This window comes from Bipolaris zeicola (genome assembly GCF_000523435.1).
Source record: "Bipolaris zeicola 26-R-13 unplaced genomic scaffold scaffold_170, whole genome shotgun sequence".
Lineage (NCBI taxonomy): Eukaryota > Fungi > Ascomycota > Dothideomycetes > Pleosporales > Pleosporaceae > Bipolaris > Bipolaris zeicola.
Genome location: NW_006912219.1, coordinates 40,227 through 57,213, shown reverse-complemented (window position 1 = coordinate 57,213; position 16,987 = coordinate 40,227). Strand labels below are relative to the sequence as shown.

At 51.3% G+C, this 16,987-nt stretch overlaps 8 protein-coding genes across 8 annotated transcripts; 3 read left to right on the top strand and 5 right to left on the bottom strand.

Moving 5' to 3' along the window:
- Positions 1-209: 209 nt before the first annotated feature.
- On the top strand, positions 210-726 carry COCCADRAFT_104349 (uncharacterized protein; the record flags this gene model as incomplete). The annotated part of the gene is made up of 4 exons (XM_007717239.1): positions 210-243; positions 294-353; positions 459-566; positions 671-726. 4 exons carry the CDS (start codon positions 210-212, stop codon positions 724-726), a joined length of 258 nt encoding a protein of 85 aa, XP_007715429.1.
- Positions 727-1,358: 632 nt separating this feature from the next.
- COCCADRAFT_104292 (uncharacterized protein) lies at positions 1,359-3,202 on the bottom strand (the record flags this gene model as incomplete). Its single annotated transcript, XM_007717238.1, has 2 exons — positions 1,359-2,914; positions 3,037-3,202. The coding sequence occupies 2 exons, from the start codon at positions 3,200-3,202 to the stop codon at positions 1,359-1,361; spliced, it is 1,722 nt and encodes a 573-aa protein (XP_007715428.1).
- Positions 3,203-3,763: 561 nt separating this feature from the next.
- COCCADRAFT_39481 (uncharacterized protein) lies at positions 3,764-4,816 on the bottom strand (the record flags this gene model as incomplete). Its single annotated transcript, XM_007717237.1, has 1 exon — positions 3,764-4,816. One exon carries the CDS (start codon positions 4,814-4,816, stop codon positions 3,764-3,766), a length of 1,053 nt encoding a protein of 350 aa, XP_007715427.1.
- A 452-nt stretch (positions 4,817-5,268) lies between these two features.
- Positions 5,269-6,522, top strand: COCCADRAFT_104317 (uncharacterized protein; the record flags this gene model as incomplete). The annotated part of the gene is made up of 1 exon (XM_007717236.1): positions 5,269-6,522. One exon carries the CDS (start codon positions 5,269-5,271, stop codon positions 6,520-6,522), a length of 1,254 nt encoding a protein of 417 aa, XP_007715426.1.
- A 385-nt stretch (positions 6,523-6,907) lies between these two features.
- On the bottom strand, positions 6,908-7,657 carry COCCADRAFT_39479 (uncharacterized protein; the record flags this gene model as incomplete). The annotated part of the gene is made up of 1 exon (XM_007717235.1): positions 6,908-7,657. The coding sequence occupies one exon, from the start codon at positions 7,655-7,657 to the stop codon at positions 6,908-6,910; it is 750 nt and encodes a 249-aa protein (XP_007715425.1).
- Positions 7,658-7,877: 220 nt separating this feature from the next.
- Positions 7,878-9,114, top strand: COCCADRAFT_28804 (uncharacterized protein; the record flags this gene model as incomplete). The annotated part of the gene is made up of 8 exons (XM_007717218.1): positions 7,878-7,915; positions 8,031-8,320; positions 8,373-8,437; positions 8,499-8,612; positions 8,665-8,750; positions 8,805-8,853; positions 8,907-8,995; positions 9,060-9,114. 8 exons carry the CDS (start codon positions 7,878-7,880, stop codon positions 9,112-9,114), a joined length of 786 nt encoding a protein of 261 aa, XP_007715408.1.
- Positions 9,115-9,994: 880 nt separating this feature from the next.
- On the bottom strand, positions 9,995-11,994 carry COCCADRAFT_104332 (uncharacterized protein; the record flags this gene model as incomplete). The annotated part of the gene is made up of 2 exons (XM_007717234.1): positions 9,995-11,152; positions 11,200-11,994. The coding sequence occupies 2 exons, from the start codon at positions 11,992-11,994 to the stop codon at positions 9,995-9,997; spliced, it is 1,953 nt and encodes a 650-aa protein (XP_007715424.1).
- A 1,028-nt stretch (positions 11,995-13,022) lies between these two features.
- On the bottom strand, positions 13,023-16,826 carry COCCADRAFT_104320 (glycosyltransferase family 2 protein; the record flags this gene model as incomplete). The annotated part of the gene is made up of 4 exons (XM_007717233.1): positions 13,023-13,114; positions 13,169-13,498; positions 13,551-14,041; positions 14,095-16,826. 4 exons carry the CDS (start codon positions 16,824-16,826, stop codon positions 13,023-13,025), a joined length of 3,645 nt encoding a protein of 1,214 aa, XP_007715423.1.
- Positions 16,827-16,987: the final 161 nt, after the last annotated feature.

Sequence of the window (16,987 nt, the reverse complement as noted above, 5' to 3'; positions counted from 1 at the left end):
CAGAGCGTTGGGTCGGGTTGGGTGGGGCGTTCAGCTTACTGATGTTTCCAGCTTACTGATAGAACACGTTATGATGCTTGACCCTGGCGAACGACAACTGTCTTTCTCACATGCAGCCGCAGCAACACCACCGCTCTAATCCTCGTTCCTAGTGCTGCTTTTACAAACGTCACGCCAACCGGCAGGATCACTCAAATCAGACCTTAGATATGTTTTTCTTCGGGCTGGGAGGGCTGTTCTACGGTATTCCTCGTCAAGTCGCATTGGACAGACCAAGTCGCTAACACATCTAGTTGCCGTACTCCTCATCAATGCTATCGCCATCCTCTCCGAAGACCGCTTTCTCGCACGCAGTACGTTTGATCCGATTCGACGCCCACCATCCCTCCTTGTATCCTCCCGCACGCGCACCGGCTATATCAATTTATTTGGGACACACGTATACTGACCATAGACAGTTGGTTGGACAGCATCGGCAGATCCTGGCTTCCCTGGCCAGCGCGATGACTCGAGTGTCAAGGCACGATTGATCAACCTTGTCTCCTCTGTACGAACATTGATGCGGAGTATGTCTACCCCTCCGTCAGCCGCTGGCAGCCATGCTCCCCACACGCAACACTCATGGTTTCCCTGAAAAATGTTCAGGACATATAGACTGACCGCCATGTAGTACCGTTAATGTTCATCAACACCCTTATGATAATATACCTCATCGTTCTTGGATGACCATGGCGCACAAGGAGCCGGAGGACGCTGAGACTGCTATAACAGGCATAATCACAACACTCACATAACGAGATTATAAGACGCCTTGACAGCGCCGTTGCCAGGACATGAATACCTAAAACCACTTCAGGGGTTTTCATGAGCCCAACTGGAGCGGCCGTGTCGGCGGATTTGCATCGTACTTAGCAAGGCGTTGGGGTTATGGGACTCGGCCACTCGCATGTAAAGCGTTTGTGCCATGGAATCTACCACAGCTGTGGATTATGGTTCCGGATGTACAAAATCAAAAGTACGAATTATCTAGTGTTTTTGCCAATTCATATGCAGATGGGCAATAGCACTCATATATATTGTTTACTGTTGAGGCAGATTCAGACACGTAGCAGGGAGACTAGGTCGCCAGTGCGAATTTCCCGATGAATACAACTCTAAATGTCGTTAGAATACCCTATCGACGTATATCAAGGTCATAACTCTGTGCTTCTGTTTTTTTTTCCACAAATTACAAGATTCTCTCAAGATGTATTTTTTTAAACTAATAAATACTTTTACCATTGGAAACCTGCTTTCTGATCCGATTTATAAAAAAATTGAACACCACAATTTTATTTCTTACCTTGCGCCACATTCTCTTACAACTTCGCCTGCCCTCCGACCTCCAACAAACTCTCAATCGTCATCTTCCACAACTCCGCCCTCTCTTGACTAATAGCATTCAAATCATAACTCACTCCAAATGCCACAATGCCCTCAGCAGTAGTCAAACTTCCCACCAAAAACTCATTCTCCCTCGCCCTAACACCTATATTCACATTTCGGAAATCCGCTGCGAAATCCCTGTCCCCCAGATCTTGAAGATTATACGCCCCAGGCTTGAAAAATGTCGCAAGAGATCCTACAGAAGAAACACCGCACGTCGCTCTGAATCCTGCCATATTGGGCAGAAGCGAGCCTTGCGGGTTGCTGTAAGACGAGGAACGTCGTTCAGGCGGCAATTTACCTTGGATAATCTCGATTTGCGCAACATATCCCGTTGCAAGAAGGCGGGCTGGAGAGTGTTTGTCCAGTATACCCGCCGGTCCGGCCGTACCTTTTCCCCTGAGCCGCTTCTGGTAACCCTTTAGTTCGCGGTTTGCGTGCTTGGCTACTAATTTGAATCTGCCTTCGATTGGGAGTTCCGAGGAGAGAAAGGGCATGACGATGCCTTCGCTGAAAGCCAGCATGCATGATTCTGGAGGTGGGGGGTTGACAAACCAGGCGCGCGGGTTTAGTGGGAAGGATGCTGTGAAGGGGGGTTGTTGGGATGAAGGATTGAGGGATTCGTGGATCGACATCATGGCTAGACCTGCGAGAGCAAAGCAGCCGGCGCCTATGGAGACTTGTGCGGAACGGCAGAGCGATATGAGGCGGGAGGATGCAGAAGCGGAGAGCGCGGCGTTGATGTGTCCGCATGACATTGGTGGTCGTGATGAAGCACTGTAGTCAAAGATCTTGTCAAATTTTGGCTCCAATGGCATTGGCACTTCCAGTCTCCGTTCGCGACGAAGCGGGTTCGTAAATGTCGTTGGTAAGCCTTTGTGTACATGGCGCAACACGCGGATCAAGGCCCAGAACCAGCGTTGCCTTGCTTTGTTCCCAACAATGGGTGGATACAGGTCTTCTTGGGCTTCTGGTAGAATGGCCTTTATATTATCTGCTTTGCGGAATGTCTCGATATCTGCTAAAAGCTCGTGAGGCGACTGGTTCATAATGCGATTGAAGTGACTGAACCAGTTGTACGCCGACAAGCCATCAGATATTTGGTGCGCAATTACAATAAGGAGTCGAAGAGAGTATGTCCCGTTAGGAAGGCGTGTAATTGGTAGAACATGTATTTTCGAGAGGCATTTCCTGGGCTCAATGATTCTTGTCACATTGAAGGCGTGGTGGTAGATTTCTTTGTCATTGACTTCGTCATATGCATCCTCGATCCAAACGATGTTGTCATTGACAGCCTGGATAGCAGCGTCCTGTGTAGAGGGGATATCCACTGCAAAGCCACGCATTCCTGTATCCGGGTCGTCATGGACACGTGCCAGAAGAAGAGGGTGCTGTAGGCGAAGGGAAGTCCATGCTAAGGCTATCCTATGCCGGAGTTCATCCTTTGAGAGTTTGTGCTGAACGGCTAAGGTAAATAAACTAGTCATGTCTACGAGACGGTTAGTTGATATCGTGACTGATTTGGTTCAGAAATACCACTAAAAGTATTCCGCATAGTCTGGAACAGAGCAAAATGAAGTTGGAGATTGCACAGAAAGCTCACATACATACCTGCCCGACCGCCATAGTATGTGCCATCAGCATCAAAAGAGGTTTCCACTAATCCCAGGGGACGCTGGAACGCTTGATTCCCATTGGGGGCAATTGATTCCTTCCAAACAGCATGGTTGTTTGCATACTTGTCTAGCCAGTGGCTCCGCTGTTGTTGCTGCGCCATTGCGCCTCTATTTTCTCTTCCCAGAACAGCCAATTGACTACTGTTATTACCTAGTCGATATACACAGTGAATGCAATGAGTAAGCTAGATAAGGGGTGTGGGAACGGATGAGTGTAAGTGTTCTTATACAGATTGAACATACGTACGTATGGCCGAAGTGCAAGGAAGTGGGCCGGCTTGCTTGTTGCGGTATACTTTTCGGCTTAGCTGATACGAGTCATGAAAGGTTTAGCGTCATCATGACAGCTGGCGATCAAACTGTATCTAGTCTTGAAGTGCTTCACTACACTTTGACTATGTAAGTTCATTATAGTATATATTGGCTACGAGCCGCAAGAAGCGCATGCTTTATAATACAAATAGTCCAAAAATACTTCCCCCATAGTTTCTAGCAGAGAAAATAGAAGAAAACGCAGAAAACCTCTCGTTTTTAAATTAAATACCAATTTTTCACCTACGCATTTTTCTGTGTAAGTCGGGTATCGCTAAAGCAGTTTTCAGATCCTTGGCCAGCATCTTAATCCTCACATGTAGAGGTTTTGGAGGTTTTGGGCCTGTCTTCTAGACCACATCCTCCATCTCATCTTCACCCTCTGAATCTCCATCACCAGGGCCCTCTGGAGCAGCTGCCTCGGCTTGTTTACTGGTATCACGCTGATTTTCAAAAACGGCTTGGCGCTTCCAGTTACTTGCAAAGGGGCCAGACTTGACAAGCAGTGCAATGTCGCCAAGCACCTCTTTGAGGTATTGCTCCGGCTGTTTGGTGCGCTGCTTGATAGCCTTCATAGGCCAGTACTGATACTCGTCGAATAGAGTATGCAAGAAATCGATGAGATCCGACCTAGCCATACGAGCAGCCTTGTTCTGTTGCGATTTTCCTTTGGTCGTAGGTCTGATGAAGTTCTTGAACCGGTTGTTGAGCATGATGGAATTGTTTACATCTGAGACTTCCGTATCCTTGGTAATTATGGTGGTCATGTGAGAGCCTTGAATGGCTTGCTTGATGCGTGCGGCGCTGAAATCTTTGTATTCTTTGGTTTCCAAAGGGTTGGCATTGTACTGTCGCGTCGCGTGACCAATCAAGGCGGTCTGCTTAGGAATAGCCTTTTTGTACTTGCTTCGCTTTTGAACGCGCGCCTTGGGATCTTGCACACCGCCAAAGCTCCCTTGGTTCCCCCCTCTACCATAGCCATGACCCCGAAAGCCCGGAAGATCCTTTTCTGTGAAAACATATGTGTTTCCGAGTATTGTGTCGGTGGCTGGCGCAGGATCGAGCTGGAAGGCAGAGGGCAGGTTTGACTTTGCGCGCCAGCGGTCGTTGAGGAAGACACGCATGGGCTTCGTTTTATCGATGCCGCTTGTTGTCGCAAATCCGTAAACTTCTCCGATTTGTATCTGATCGTTGTCGTTTCCATCGGCGAGATCGTCCCACTTTGAAACTGCTTCATACAACCACGGCGGGATGCGCGTGAGCCAGATGTCCTTGTCTGAGCTGTCCTTGCTCATGATCATCTCGCCAGTATCCTCATAGAACTCATCGTCCATAAAGCCACCGCCTGGGGTAGATGCGTCTGGGTCCATCTTAACATCGGGGTCTGCCTTGATGCCGTTCATGGCGACGTGTGAGAGAGAGATTGTGGCAATAGTGGGTAGCGAGCGGGTTCCTGACTTTCCGGGCAGAGGTAGAGACCGTGATGGTGCTGGAAAAGGGAAAGAATAAAGACGTGGCACAAGGGCGACGAAGGGAGGGTTAGATGTAAGTGCGATGATGAAAGGCAGCAGGCTGTCCATTGTTGGTTGTTCCCGGCGCGCGCTCGCATTAGCGTGCCAAGACCGTTATCGATAATGCGGAGCTGTCGCGCAGCCTCGCGCTTGCCCCAGCTGCCCCACGTCTGTTGCCTACCACTCACACTGTGAGCGTAATCCTGACCTTCTCTCGTAAGACCATTGAACAGATTCTCTTATATCGGGTGGTATTATTTGAATTAAACCCATAAATTTACCGCCCATCCACGGTCAAGTGAGCCAACTCCCCGCAATTGTTTCCGTTTGCCCCTCCCAAAGTCATGGCTTCGCAAGCTGTCACCACTGCTTTGCAGGAGATTGAGACAGCGCCTGTTAGCGACAAGCCTTCCCAATACACCGCTCTGCTTCAGCAGATTATCGATTCTTCGGCCAATGTGGCTGCCGACCTAAAAGCATATGCACAAACTCTCCTTGACGACTCACTCGGCATAGTCGTGCTCCGACCACTTCTTGCTGCCTTCGTGGATGCCTTCCGGACACTCAAGGATCCAGATGCCAAGATAGAGATCGGTGAAAGGGTTGTTACACTGCTACAGTCCAAGGGTGCGGGGCAATACGAAGAGCAGGATACACAGATCAAGCAAGCACTAGCAGATGCTTTTGAAGAGAACGAGGATTACAGGCGGTCTGCACAGACACTAGCTACCATCAACCTGGAATCCACCCAGAAGTCCGTCACTCCTGATGAAAAGGCCAAAGTATGGATCCGCATAGTGCGGTGCTATCTGGAAGAGGATGACCCGACGAGCGCGTACACTCATCTTAACAAGATCAAGAACATTATCTTCAGTGTCCAAGATAAGGCGACTAAGGTCATGTTCCACCTTAGTCAAGCCCGTATTCTCGATTCGCAACGCTCCTTCCTGGACGCTGCGCAAGCGTACTACGGCATAAGCAATGAGCCCCTGGTGGACAGTGAGGAGCGAGATGGATTCCTTGGACGGGCCATTATATGTACAGTCCTCGCACCAGCAGGTCCTCAGCGAGGGAAGATGTTGGCCAAGCTATACAAAGACGACCGAGCCAGTTCTGCGGATGACTTCGCAATCCTGGAGAAGATTTTCTTGAATCGTCTGCTTACGCCTGCTGAAATCAAAGCCTTCTCTGCCAAGCTGGATCCGCACCACCTTGCACGAGGCTCAGATGGCTTGACAGTATTGGACAAGGCTATCCTTGAACACAACCTAGTCGGCGCATCAAAACTATACAACAACATCGGATTCGACCAGCTTGGTGAGCTGTTAGGCATTGACGCAGAAAAGGCCGAGGACTACGCAGCCAAAATGTTGGAGCAAGGTCGTCTGGCTGGGTACATTGATCAAATAGACCGTTATGTCTTCTTCGAGGGAGAGGCAAGCGGAGAGCGCAAGACGGGCCATGCGGAGCGAGTAGTGGGTAAGGAGCTGCGCAAATGGGACGCCAATGTGACCGGATTGGCAGAGGAGGTAGAAAAGGTCACATCGATGATCCAGAATCAACACCCAGACTTCTATGCGGCGCAGGTGGTACATTAAAAGCAATGGTCTAGCGAATAGCGAACTCAGTCAGAGGTTATTGAAGCATAATTGGTGTACGGGGATCACACAATACCCAACTGTATAACTGGTTACGATACAGAACATAGGATTCAGACTTATCAAGTGCGAATCTTATGTGTTTTCTTCTCTTGAACGGCACTACTCTAGTCTTGCCCACATGTCGTTTTGCAGACCCAACATTCCAGGATATATCAAAAGGTATTGAAAACTCTCTGCGTGCGTGCATTCCAAGGGTTTCTCCATTGAGTTGGTTGTTGTAGATTTGTTCGAGTTGACTATCGATACATGTACATAATCAAGGATTCGTCGTCAAGGCATTGCGACCTTGCATCTTCCAATGCATACCCCTCCCCTCATACCACTATTGTACACTCTGTTCTCCGCCCTCTTGCGCCAACGCTGCCTCATACTCCTCCAGACTCTTAACCTCCAACTCACTAACCTTCAGCACTGTAAAGTGCAATTTGCTCTTTACATGCTTGACATGTCTCCGCCGCCTCTTGGTCTTTTCCTCAACCCGCAATGGCTCGCTCTCGACGCCGACAACGCGCGCTCTGCAAGTGAATAACCGTTCATCCAAATAGTACACTTTTTTCCCGTGGTCCGAGGTCCCCTTGACGGCCTCTGGCGCTTTTAATGTGTAGTCTCGTGAACCAATGTGTGTGGCGCGGTTAAGACGCAGGATATCACCAGGGCGGACGTTCGGCATTTGGAAAGGAAGACGAAGGGTGTCGCCACGAGTTAGGAGATAGGGTCTTCCGTGGAGATGTGCGGTTATATAGTGTGCTGGTTGCATTTGCAGGAGCGGGAGGAGTGTTCGGATGGAGGGTGTGAGTGTCGTTGAGACAATGTCTGATCGAGCATGTGGCGACGCTTTGATATTTTCAGAGGTAGCAGGTTTAGAGGCATTTGCTGGCAGAGGTTGAGGGGTTTTCGAGCGCTCCTTGGCTTCCTGTGATATGCGGTGGCCGGATTGGATAAGCGGCTCTGGTGTATTTGATGTGTCGAGGTTGTGCGATATTGTTGTTACTCCTGCGCGGAAAATCGTGGGCTGTATTATCGACCTCGACTCGAGGAGAGCATTGCGAGCGGTGCGAGCGAGCAGCGCCATTGTTGCGTTTTGTGCGAGTCGCAATGGCTGGCAGACTGCCGGGGGGTTTGATAGAATCTTGGTGGTTGCGGAGGTCCGATGTTGAAGATTCCCGCATGGCTGCGCGCTAGTGGGGGCTAGCGCCGATTTTTTTGGAGAGGCAAGTTGCGCTCGCTGTTGTAGGGCGACTTACTCCACTCCACCACTACCCTACCACACCTAGCACAGAGAGGTAGTCACCATGCCTCAGAACGAGTACATTGAGCGCTTTACGAAGCAGTACGTTTGTGCCCGCTGCCCATGTTGCCACCCACCCGCAGACGCTTCGCGCATCGCAAATACCGAGGCTGCACCACCTGGCAAATGAAGAATCTGGCTAACAGCCCCATCCTAGGCACGGAAAGCGCTTCGATCACGATGAACGCCAACGAAAGAAGGAAGCTCGTGAGGGCCACAATGCGTCCAAGAAGGCCCAGAACCTGCGTGGATTGAGGGCGAAGCAATATGCCGAGAAGCGTAGGAAGGAGAAGATTCAGATGAAGCAGAAGATTCGCGCCCACGAGGAGCGAAACGTCAAGTCGAACGAAGCTCCCGAGCCTGCTACCGAGGCACTGCCTTCCTACCTCTTGGACCGCTCCAACGAAAAGAATGCCAAGGCTTTGTCCTCTGCCATTAAGCAAAAGCGTTAGTAAATCATGTGCACTAATTATCTGCACGTGCTGATGCTGTGTTCTAGGAAATGAGAAGGCTGCCAGATTTTCTGTACCACTTCCAAAGGTCAAGGGTATCTCTGAGGAGGAGGTAAGAAGCGCCAATTGCACGGGTTTTGTGCGGGACATGCGCTAACTTTGTGCCTCTCTAGATGTTCAGTGTTGTCAAGACGGGTAAGAAGACGAAGAAGAAGTCTTGGAAGCGAATGATCACCAAGCCTACTTTTGTCGGTCCTGGCTTCACTCGTCGACCTGTCAAATACGAGGTTCGTACAGCTATAGCTCAGTGCACAGAACGCATACTGACAGTGGATCCAGCGCTTCATCAGACCTATGGGATTGCGTTACAAGAAGGCGAACGTCACGCACCCTGAACTCAACGTAACAGTCCAGCTGCCAATTATGTATGTCATTTTGAAACCATGTAAAAGGAAGACAACATGCTAACACCATCACAGTTCGGTCAAGAAGAACCCACAGCAGCCACTGTACACTCAGTTGGGTGTGGTATGTTTTCTCAGACTCCTGTTCGCGAACCACTTGATGCTAACGATTATCAGTTGACAAAGGGTACTATCATTGAAGTAAATGTCTCCGAACTCGGACTTGTGACTGCTGGAGGAAAGGTTGTTTGGGGTCGCTATGCTCAGTACGTTGATGCCCATGAATTGATATTTACCCAGGAGCCAAACGACTAACACATGGACCAACAGAATCACCAACAACCCTGAAAATGACGGGTGCTTGAACGCTGTTTTGCTCGTCTAAGGCTCTACTCCAAATGGCGGAACTGTGCATTTGACGGCGTTGAGGGTTTTGGTCCTATCACATGATTCGAAGGCGTTGAGGCGATCATACACAGAGTCTTTTTGTAGAAAGGATATGAGGAAAAATTTTGCTAGGCAAAGGCTGGGATGAACGATGCCGATGATGCAAAGATATGTTGAAGGGGGAAGTTTGGGAAAGGGAAAGAGAAAGAGAAAACTCGCAAAATTTAATTCGTAACATGAAATGCACAAAAGAAAACAAGGAAATATATCACATCGGGGAAAGTACAGCATATCGCCCACTTTTTTTTCGATGTGACATGTGTACGAAGCAAAGAATGAGAAGCCTAGAAAAACGACAGATTTGTTCAAAGAGGACAGAAAAAGTAAAGGGAAAAAAAAGTCTAAATGTGATTCAAAATGCCCCTAAATGCCCATCATGGTATCATCCACCCCTATGTTTTTCCTCTCAAAATGCCATTTGCCATATGCCTTTGCATAACGCAAGCAAGAAAGAAATCCGAGAAAAGAAAAGAAGGAAAAAAAATAATAATGTAACGGCATGAAACGTGTTTGCCAAGGGAAGGGGAAAACGAAGAGGAAAAACAACAACAATAACAACGAAAGGTGTAGAGAATGCTTCGTCCTTACGTGGTAGTAGTTCCAATCTCCAGCAACAACAACGAAAAAAAAAGGCCAAGGGGGGATTTACCTCCCCCCGCTCAGAAAGAATGGGTAGGTATCAAACTACTACACAACACTGTAGCTGACTGGAGAAAAGAAAAAAGAGAAAATCCTATACCATTTGCATATTGGCCTCTCCCCCTTCATATACCAAAAGTGTGATCCAAATTTTTTTCATCTACAAAAAAAAGTCACCGTTAAACAACGACGTTACTTAAATCGACGTTTCGCCGTCGACGCGCCACATCTCCGCCATGAACTTTGCCGCAAGCCTGACTCAGCACATCGTCGTGTGCCCAATCGGTAGCGATGTCGTCCCAGATTTCGTGGTCGAGGCTATTACGCCTGGCGGATGCGTCGGGCCAGCCCGCTCGCTCAAGCTCGATGATGCCGCCGAAGCGCTTCTCGCCGTTGGCAATGAAGAGGGATTGGCCATCTGGGGTAAACGCTGCACCGCCGACGGGACCGAAAAAGTCAAAGACCTGCTTTGACTCCCAGGTTTGCGCGTTGATGATGTTGATGTAGTCGTCTGCTTCGGCGGCGACGAGTACGCGGGGACCTGAGCCCAGGGGCGAAAAGTGCAAAGAGCGTGGGACGGCGAGTTCGCTCTTCATGACGGCCAAGGGTTCGCGCCAGTAGCGTGCGTCCCAGACGACAATGGTCGAATCCTGGGCGGCTGTTGCAACGTGGATGCCATCGTCTGCCCAGGCACATGCAAATGCGTCGTCTGCGTGCGTGTTCAGTGTTTCGAATGCTTCGCCTGTCTCGGCGTTGGTGATGAGAGTTTCCTGGAAATCCCCCACCACGACTCGCAGCCGTCCGTTGGGCGAAGTGGCTGAGCAGTTGACGGCTGCCGAGTAGACAAAGGTGTTGGTAAATGTATTTGTGGCGCAGTCCAGAATGCGGAGGTGATGGTCATTGGAACACAAGACAGCCTGTGGAGAGTAGGTCCACCGCGAATCAAAGAGGTGCATGTGGTTGACTATGCGCGATTTGGTGTCGGTTACAAAATCTGTGGTGCGGCCAAATGTGCATGATGATCCGTAGGTAGATGAGAGGTCCGTGATTGCATACTCACCCTCGAAGGCGCCAGCAATCAGGACGTTGTCTCGAGAAGCAATGGTGGTCACTGAGCCATCAATAGCTATGCGCTTGCTAAGGTCTACGACGACATCGGCAGGGGCCCCTTGGGCGTCTGTACGGTAGACGCGGTGGCCATAGGCATAGTAGATGTCATTATGGGATGTGGCTGTCAGGACGTTCCGTAACTGGAAATGAGGAACAAAGACGCGGGGAGTGGTGTTGATTCTGGCGAAGTTGAAGAAGACGTCTGTGTTTGGGGTAGGAGCTATGCTCTAAAATGTGTTAGGTAAAACCACAAAGCACAAAGGAGCTCTGGTACCTTTCGGACTTGCTTCAAACCAGGCGACAGCTTCTCACTCTCGAATTCAAATCGCGACTCTCGTACAGCCGAGCGCGTAGTCTTGCGCACCTCCCAGTCGATGCCTTGGTAGTCGTAGTGGTCGCATTTGAGGTCGTCACGGGCGACTGTGTTTGGAACGTGGATAAGGTCGAGTCCGGGAACGATGGCCTTGTCTGGGTTGAAGTAGTGGTGGAAGTAGGAGGTGATGGGACAAAATGCGCCCTTGTCCTGAATGCTCAGATGTGGTTCGTTGAGCGTGGGTGGTGGCTCAAGTGCAGGGTCTCCACTGGACACATGGCTCATGTAGATTGGGGGTGCAGGAATGTGGGTAGTGGAAGTGTTGTGAGGTGTGCTGGATACGTCGAATATCTCAAAGGGGTGGTATGCGACGTAGGCGGGGTGGACCTGGGATAGGAATGTTTGCATGTGCATTTCGACCGCGGCATCGTCCTGGCCCTGTTCTTCGTCTGGCCCGAGGGCGCCCTGTGGTGGGGGCATGTCTTCCATAAATTGCTGGTAGTCTGCTAGCGATATCCCTCCGCCATAACCATCGTCATCGTCGTCGGCGTCGTCGTTGTGGTTGTCGTCGGCATGGTCAGCATGACTGGTGGGCGGACTGTTGTCTGACAGTGTCGCCAGGGTCACTGCAGCAGCCAGGGCATCGGGCGAGTGAGGACAGTCGCCAGGGGCTGGGTGGATATGGGGCGGCGTTGTGGCATCTGTCGTGGTGAAGTGTGGCGCGGTCCAGTCGTGGTGGGCTTGCGTGCTGGCCATCGACGCCCGCTGTCGGCCGTATTGCCGGTGTCGCGGGGCCGCCGAGGCAGTGATGGAAGGCGACTGTGGGCTGCGATGGGCGCGGTGTAACCGGTGCAGTCGTCTTCAACAGGCGGCTGGGCGCAATGTGGGTATGCTGGTCTGTAGAGACAGTGTCCAAGGGTGTGGGGAAGAAGGAGAGAGACGACCAGGCCTTCGCATACAGGGCCTCGGGCTCGGCAGCGTCAACCAGCCACGACAAAAGACAGCGAGTCTAGCGTGTGGGGTCGCTGTGGCTGCCACCATGCACCGCTGTCTGTCATACATAACCCATTATCGTCCCTCTGCCTCCACTCTACACATGGCCCCCCCCATGGGCAAAAGTGGTCGCCGACGTGCCCCACGCACCGTAGCACAACTCGCATGGCACTGCCAACACGACAACAACGAGAATGCACTGCCCACTCGTCGTTGCACAATCACACAGGCACTTGGTCTTGTCAGGCCTCTTTTGGGATGCAGGCAGCACACTACCCTGCGTCGGCCTAGTCCCTTGGGGCCAGGAAGGTGACGCCACCACTGCTGCCAGACGGTTGCACTGCAAACCCCTCGGACCAATCTGCCTGACGGCGTGTGAGTGGTGGGCAAGAGCGTTGCCCGACTACGACAGAAAAGCCGCCACAAGGCGTCTGACGGCGCCATCCAAACGGTCTTCACCATGCACAAGGCTGAAACGCAACACTGCACATCCCTACACAGGATTTCATATCATATGGCATTACATTCACTCTAGGCAGCCTCTCCGCCGCCCATGTACAGTATTACTAATATGCGTAGCGTCTACATAAATGACGGCACAATGCAAAGTGGGAATCTCCGAAAAAATACAACATGCCCCTTGACAATCATACATGTAACCCGCGTAAACAAGAACAGCCCCCTGCACAATGTAGTAGCCAACGTGGTACAAAAATAATGCACTTTTCCCTTGCTCCCCCTATCGGCTACACAGCGCCTCCCTGGCCTGCTACATGACACTGCACAATCAATCAATTATCATAATACTGGTCATATCCCTGTCGCTGTTGGTGCTGTGGCCATCCGCCAGCCGATGTCGCCGCTGGTGTCTTCAGTCTCCGCTCTGTAGGGGTCCATCGTTAGTCACAACATCACCTCAACGACAAGTCTATCTTACCTGCTTCAAAGTCTCGCCACCTGCGCATTGTGATCTTGCTACTGTCAAATTCACCCTCGTACTCCAATCCTGCCTTCTTCGTCGTTTCCCCAGCCGTCTTTCGAGTATCGCCCCAACTGAAGTCGTCAAACTTCCAGAAGGCGTACGTCGGCAGGACAAAGTTCCAAACGGGCAGCGACAGCAGGTAGACAAACATCCAGGCAACATACGACCAACGATGTGCTGTGATAATAATGAGAACCGCAGGTAGACCGAGAATAAGCGCAAGAAGAACCAGAGGAATCACAGGCGCTTCTGTGTGCTGTATAGCGGCTTTGATAGAAATGGCAACTAGACGCCGTCAGCAAAGTTGTCATTGAACAAAAAGGTGCCAAAAACTTACTGAGGTAGAATGTAAAGGCAATGGCGGCGGGTAGGACCAGGGTTCCCATCAGCTCGATGAAGACGACAAACTGCATGCTGAAGCAGAAGGTACCGCACAAATCTCGTACCAGTACCAACTCCATCAGGTTGTGGACAGTACTATTGATCCATCGTCTACGTTGCGACAGTAAGACTTTGAACTCGTCCGGAACCGTGGTCTTGCACACAGCTTGAGGCACAAACACCTGCTTTCGCTTGGGGAACGTCTTGAGCATCAGCGTCGACAGATAACGGTCCTCACCCAATAGCAGCAAATTCTTCTTGTGCAGCGTATCCACCACGTTCTCAGAGTAGTGTTCGACAACATCAGGATTGGCCAGAATGGGGACCCAGTAGTTTTGACCGCCCTTGGGAGCCTTGATGCGGTACATGCAGAAACATCCGGGAAGACAAGTGACACCACCAAAGACCGACTCAAACGACTTGGCCAGATGGTGAGAGATGAAATACCTATCACATTCAGCAGGGTATTCCCCGAACATACGAGAAAGAAAAACACTTACTCAAAGACCTGAATCATAGAAACCCACGAGTCCCGCTTGTTGGCAATCTTGGTCTCACCGCAGAGTCCCATGATATCTGGGTCCTTTACCATGGCCGAAATCATGTGCGTCAAACTGTCAGGGAATACCTTGGTATCGGCGTCTACCATGAGTACTATCTCGTAGAAATCGGGAGAAATGCCAGTGATTTTCCAGATACCGTTGAACATTTCAAACTCGAGCTCCGTCATACGCTCGTCAAACATGACCTTTTGCAGGAATGACATGAGAATAATTTGACTGTCGCGCTTGCCACGGTTACCAGGTTTGGAGTTCTTAGCCTCGTCGGGAGTGCCACACTTGACAACCAGCATCATCGGAACACGCTGTTGCTTTCCAACAGGGATGCGCGTCGTCTCGCCATAGTCGTAGAAACCAGAGTAGATCTTAGCCATGTTGTGTCGCTTGGAACCACTGGCAACCGCGACATAGGAGTAGGCCTGGACTTCATGCGGCAAGACTGCGTGATCCTTCATCATGCCAAGGCAGACTTCGGGTGTCGTCATGTCTTCTCCGTGTCCCTTGATCATACCATCGCAAATAACGAGAATCAACTTGTGGCTGTTGGGATAGTCGGTCGTGGCAATAGAGTCGAGTGTAGTTCGCAGACCTTCAGGGCCCTCAGAGTATGCAGTAACCAAGCAGATTGTGTGAGCTAGGGGGTATCCAAAAGGCTGCCACTCGGGAGGAGGTTGGGGTACAACAGCTTCATGAGTGAATCCTGAGGGTCCTGAGCCTTCAGTGCTGGAAAACTGGTTCGTTTCGGTGCTGTTAGAGAAATACATATCAGACCCAGGCTCCTGCGATGCTTGCGTGCTGTGTCTACCGTCGACGCCTAGTGTGCCGTGGCTGGCATTTAGTTGTTTGTACATGGGACCGCTGGATCCAAGCAGACGAGATGCAGCACTTTGACTTGTCATTGTTGTTGGTGGGGCGCGGGTCTTGGTGTTCTTGTCAACAGAGTATGGGCTAGTGAACCTTGATGTGGCCGGCAAGAAACTACCTCGTTTGGCCGTACGGTCGGAGCCAGAAACTGATTCGAGGAGTTTTGGCGGGGGGCGATAAATGTCATCACTCCATTCTTCAATCTGCTGCTTTCGCTTCTTGGAGTCGACCGGGCCCAGAGATGTTTTGGTGGCACCAAACTTCTTACTGATGAACCATTGGAATATCAAAGCGAGGACGAACTTGGCTAAGACAACAGCCAAGATAAAAACGAGCGAAACGTAGAGAACAACCTTGGAGGCGATGCAACCAATACTCTCCGTGTCAATGGAGCCGACCTTGATGATTTCAGTAAAGCATCGCGCAACCTGCTTCTCGTAGCTGGACGAGAAAGCACGCGTGACGTCTGCACCACGAACGGCTGGGTTTTGGCGGATTTCATCGAAAATGGGTGGAATCTCAACTGCGGTTCGGTTGAAGAAATCGAGCAGATTCAGATCCAGCACATCACCACCCCATACCATGAGGTTCCTCGAGGAGTTGCGAATGTCGTCCCAGGTAAAAAAGACATCTCCAGCATCACGCAGACTGTAGAAAGCCCTACGAGCCGAGTCCGAAGTATGACACATGTAGCCATTGTACTCCAGAAATGTCGTGTTGGGCTTGGAGGAGCCGTCCTGGTTGAACAGCCGGCAGGGGAAGTACCAGGCCAGGTCTCCATTGTCGTCTGTAGGGATACCAGAGTTGGGCTTTTCCTTGATGAGGCCCTTGCAGGCGCCGTTGACGTTTTGGAACAGGAAGCTGGCATCTTGACCACCGTGCTTCTCGGGAAGGTCGAAGAGAACGTTTGCGTTTTCCGGGATACCACGAGCGCGGGGATGTTTGGACTGAGCAAGATCATAGGCTTCACCATGGATGATGAGGTATCCATTACCAACTTCGTTGGTCCTGAGGCGGGCGCTACCTCCGGCGGGGCAAACGGTCTCGGTAAAACCAAAAGTCAAGTATCCGACGAATGTGCAGATGACCAAAATGATGCTGACCAAACCAACCTTTTCTCGCCAAGCACGCTGCTGTGCTCTTTGTGGCTTTCCAAAACACTTGAGAACAGCATTGGGGCACCAAAAGGTGATGATTGCGCAGTAGACATTCCACAGACTAGGTGGCCGCAGCTTATCCTGCTCTTTCTGGCGCTGTTTCTGGCGAGCCTCCATGGTCTTGCTTCGCGCCAGCTTTCGCTGTACCTGTGGCTCGGCATTGTCGTCGAGCGGAGCGTCTTTGTCGTTGTAGCCGCCGCCAGAGGCGTTTCGCATATGGGGTGGCTTCAGGTCGGTGCTGTCTGAGCTTACGGTTTCGGCCTCGAGACTGTCCTCCATGATGGGATCATTGCCGGTTGTCGAGGGTTGGACGTCCATGCGCTGGGCATGCTTGCGATAGTGGTAGTTGGGGTGACTCGGATCCATTCGCTGGCGCTCGGGTCTGATCAGGCTGCGCTTCCTGCCCAATGCTGGGCCTGGAGCGTGTTGCTGGCCCCGCATGATGGGGTCACGCTCCATGGGAACAGGAGCGTCTGGGGTTGGCATCGGGCGTGAGTGGGCAGTGGCATGGCTTTTGCTGTGTGTGCGGTCGTGGGAGCGGGAGCTCTCGACGTCCGACGTCCTCCGGCGGCGGGATTGTGAGCTTCGATGTGAGTGCCGTCGCTCCCGCCGGGGAGACGAGGGCTCTGGGCGCTGGGGCATGGACGACATGGTGCAGGAAGGCGCGGACCCAGGCGTCGTTACACAGTGCGACTGCGGGGGGCGCGTGTTGGGGGTGGGAAGAATAGGCGCAGCGGGTCTATGAGGTTACCAGCAGCAGCAGCAGTGTTTGCGGTGCTGTGTCGGAGTGCAGGGGTGGTGGCGGTGGATGG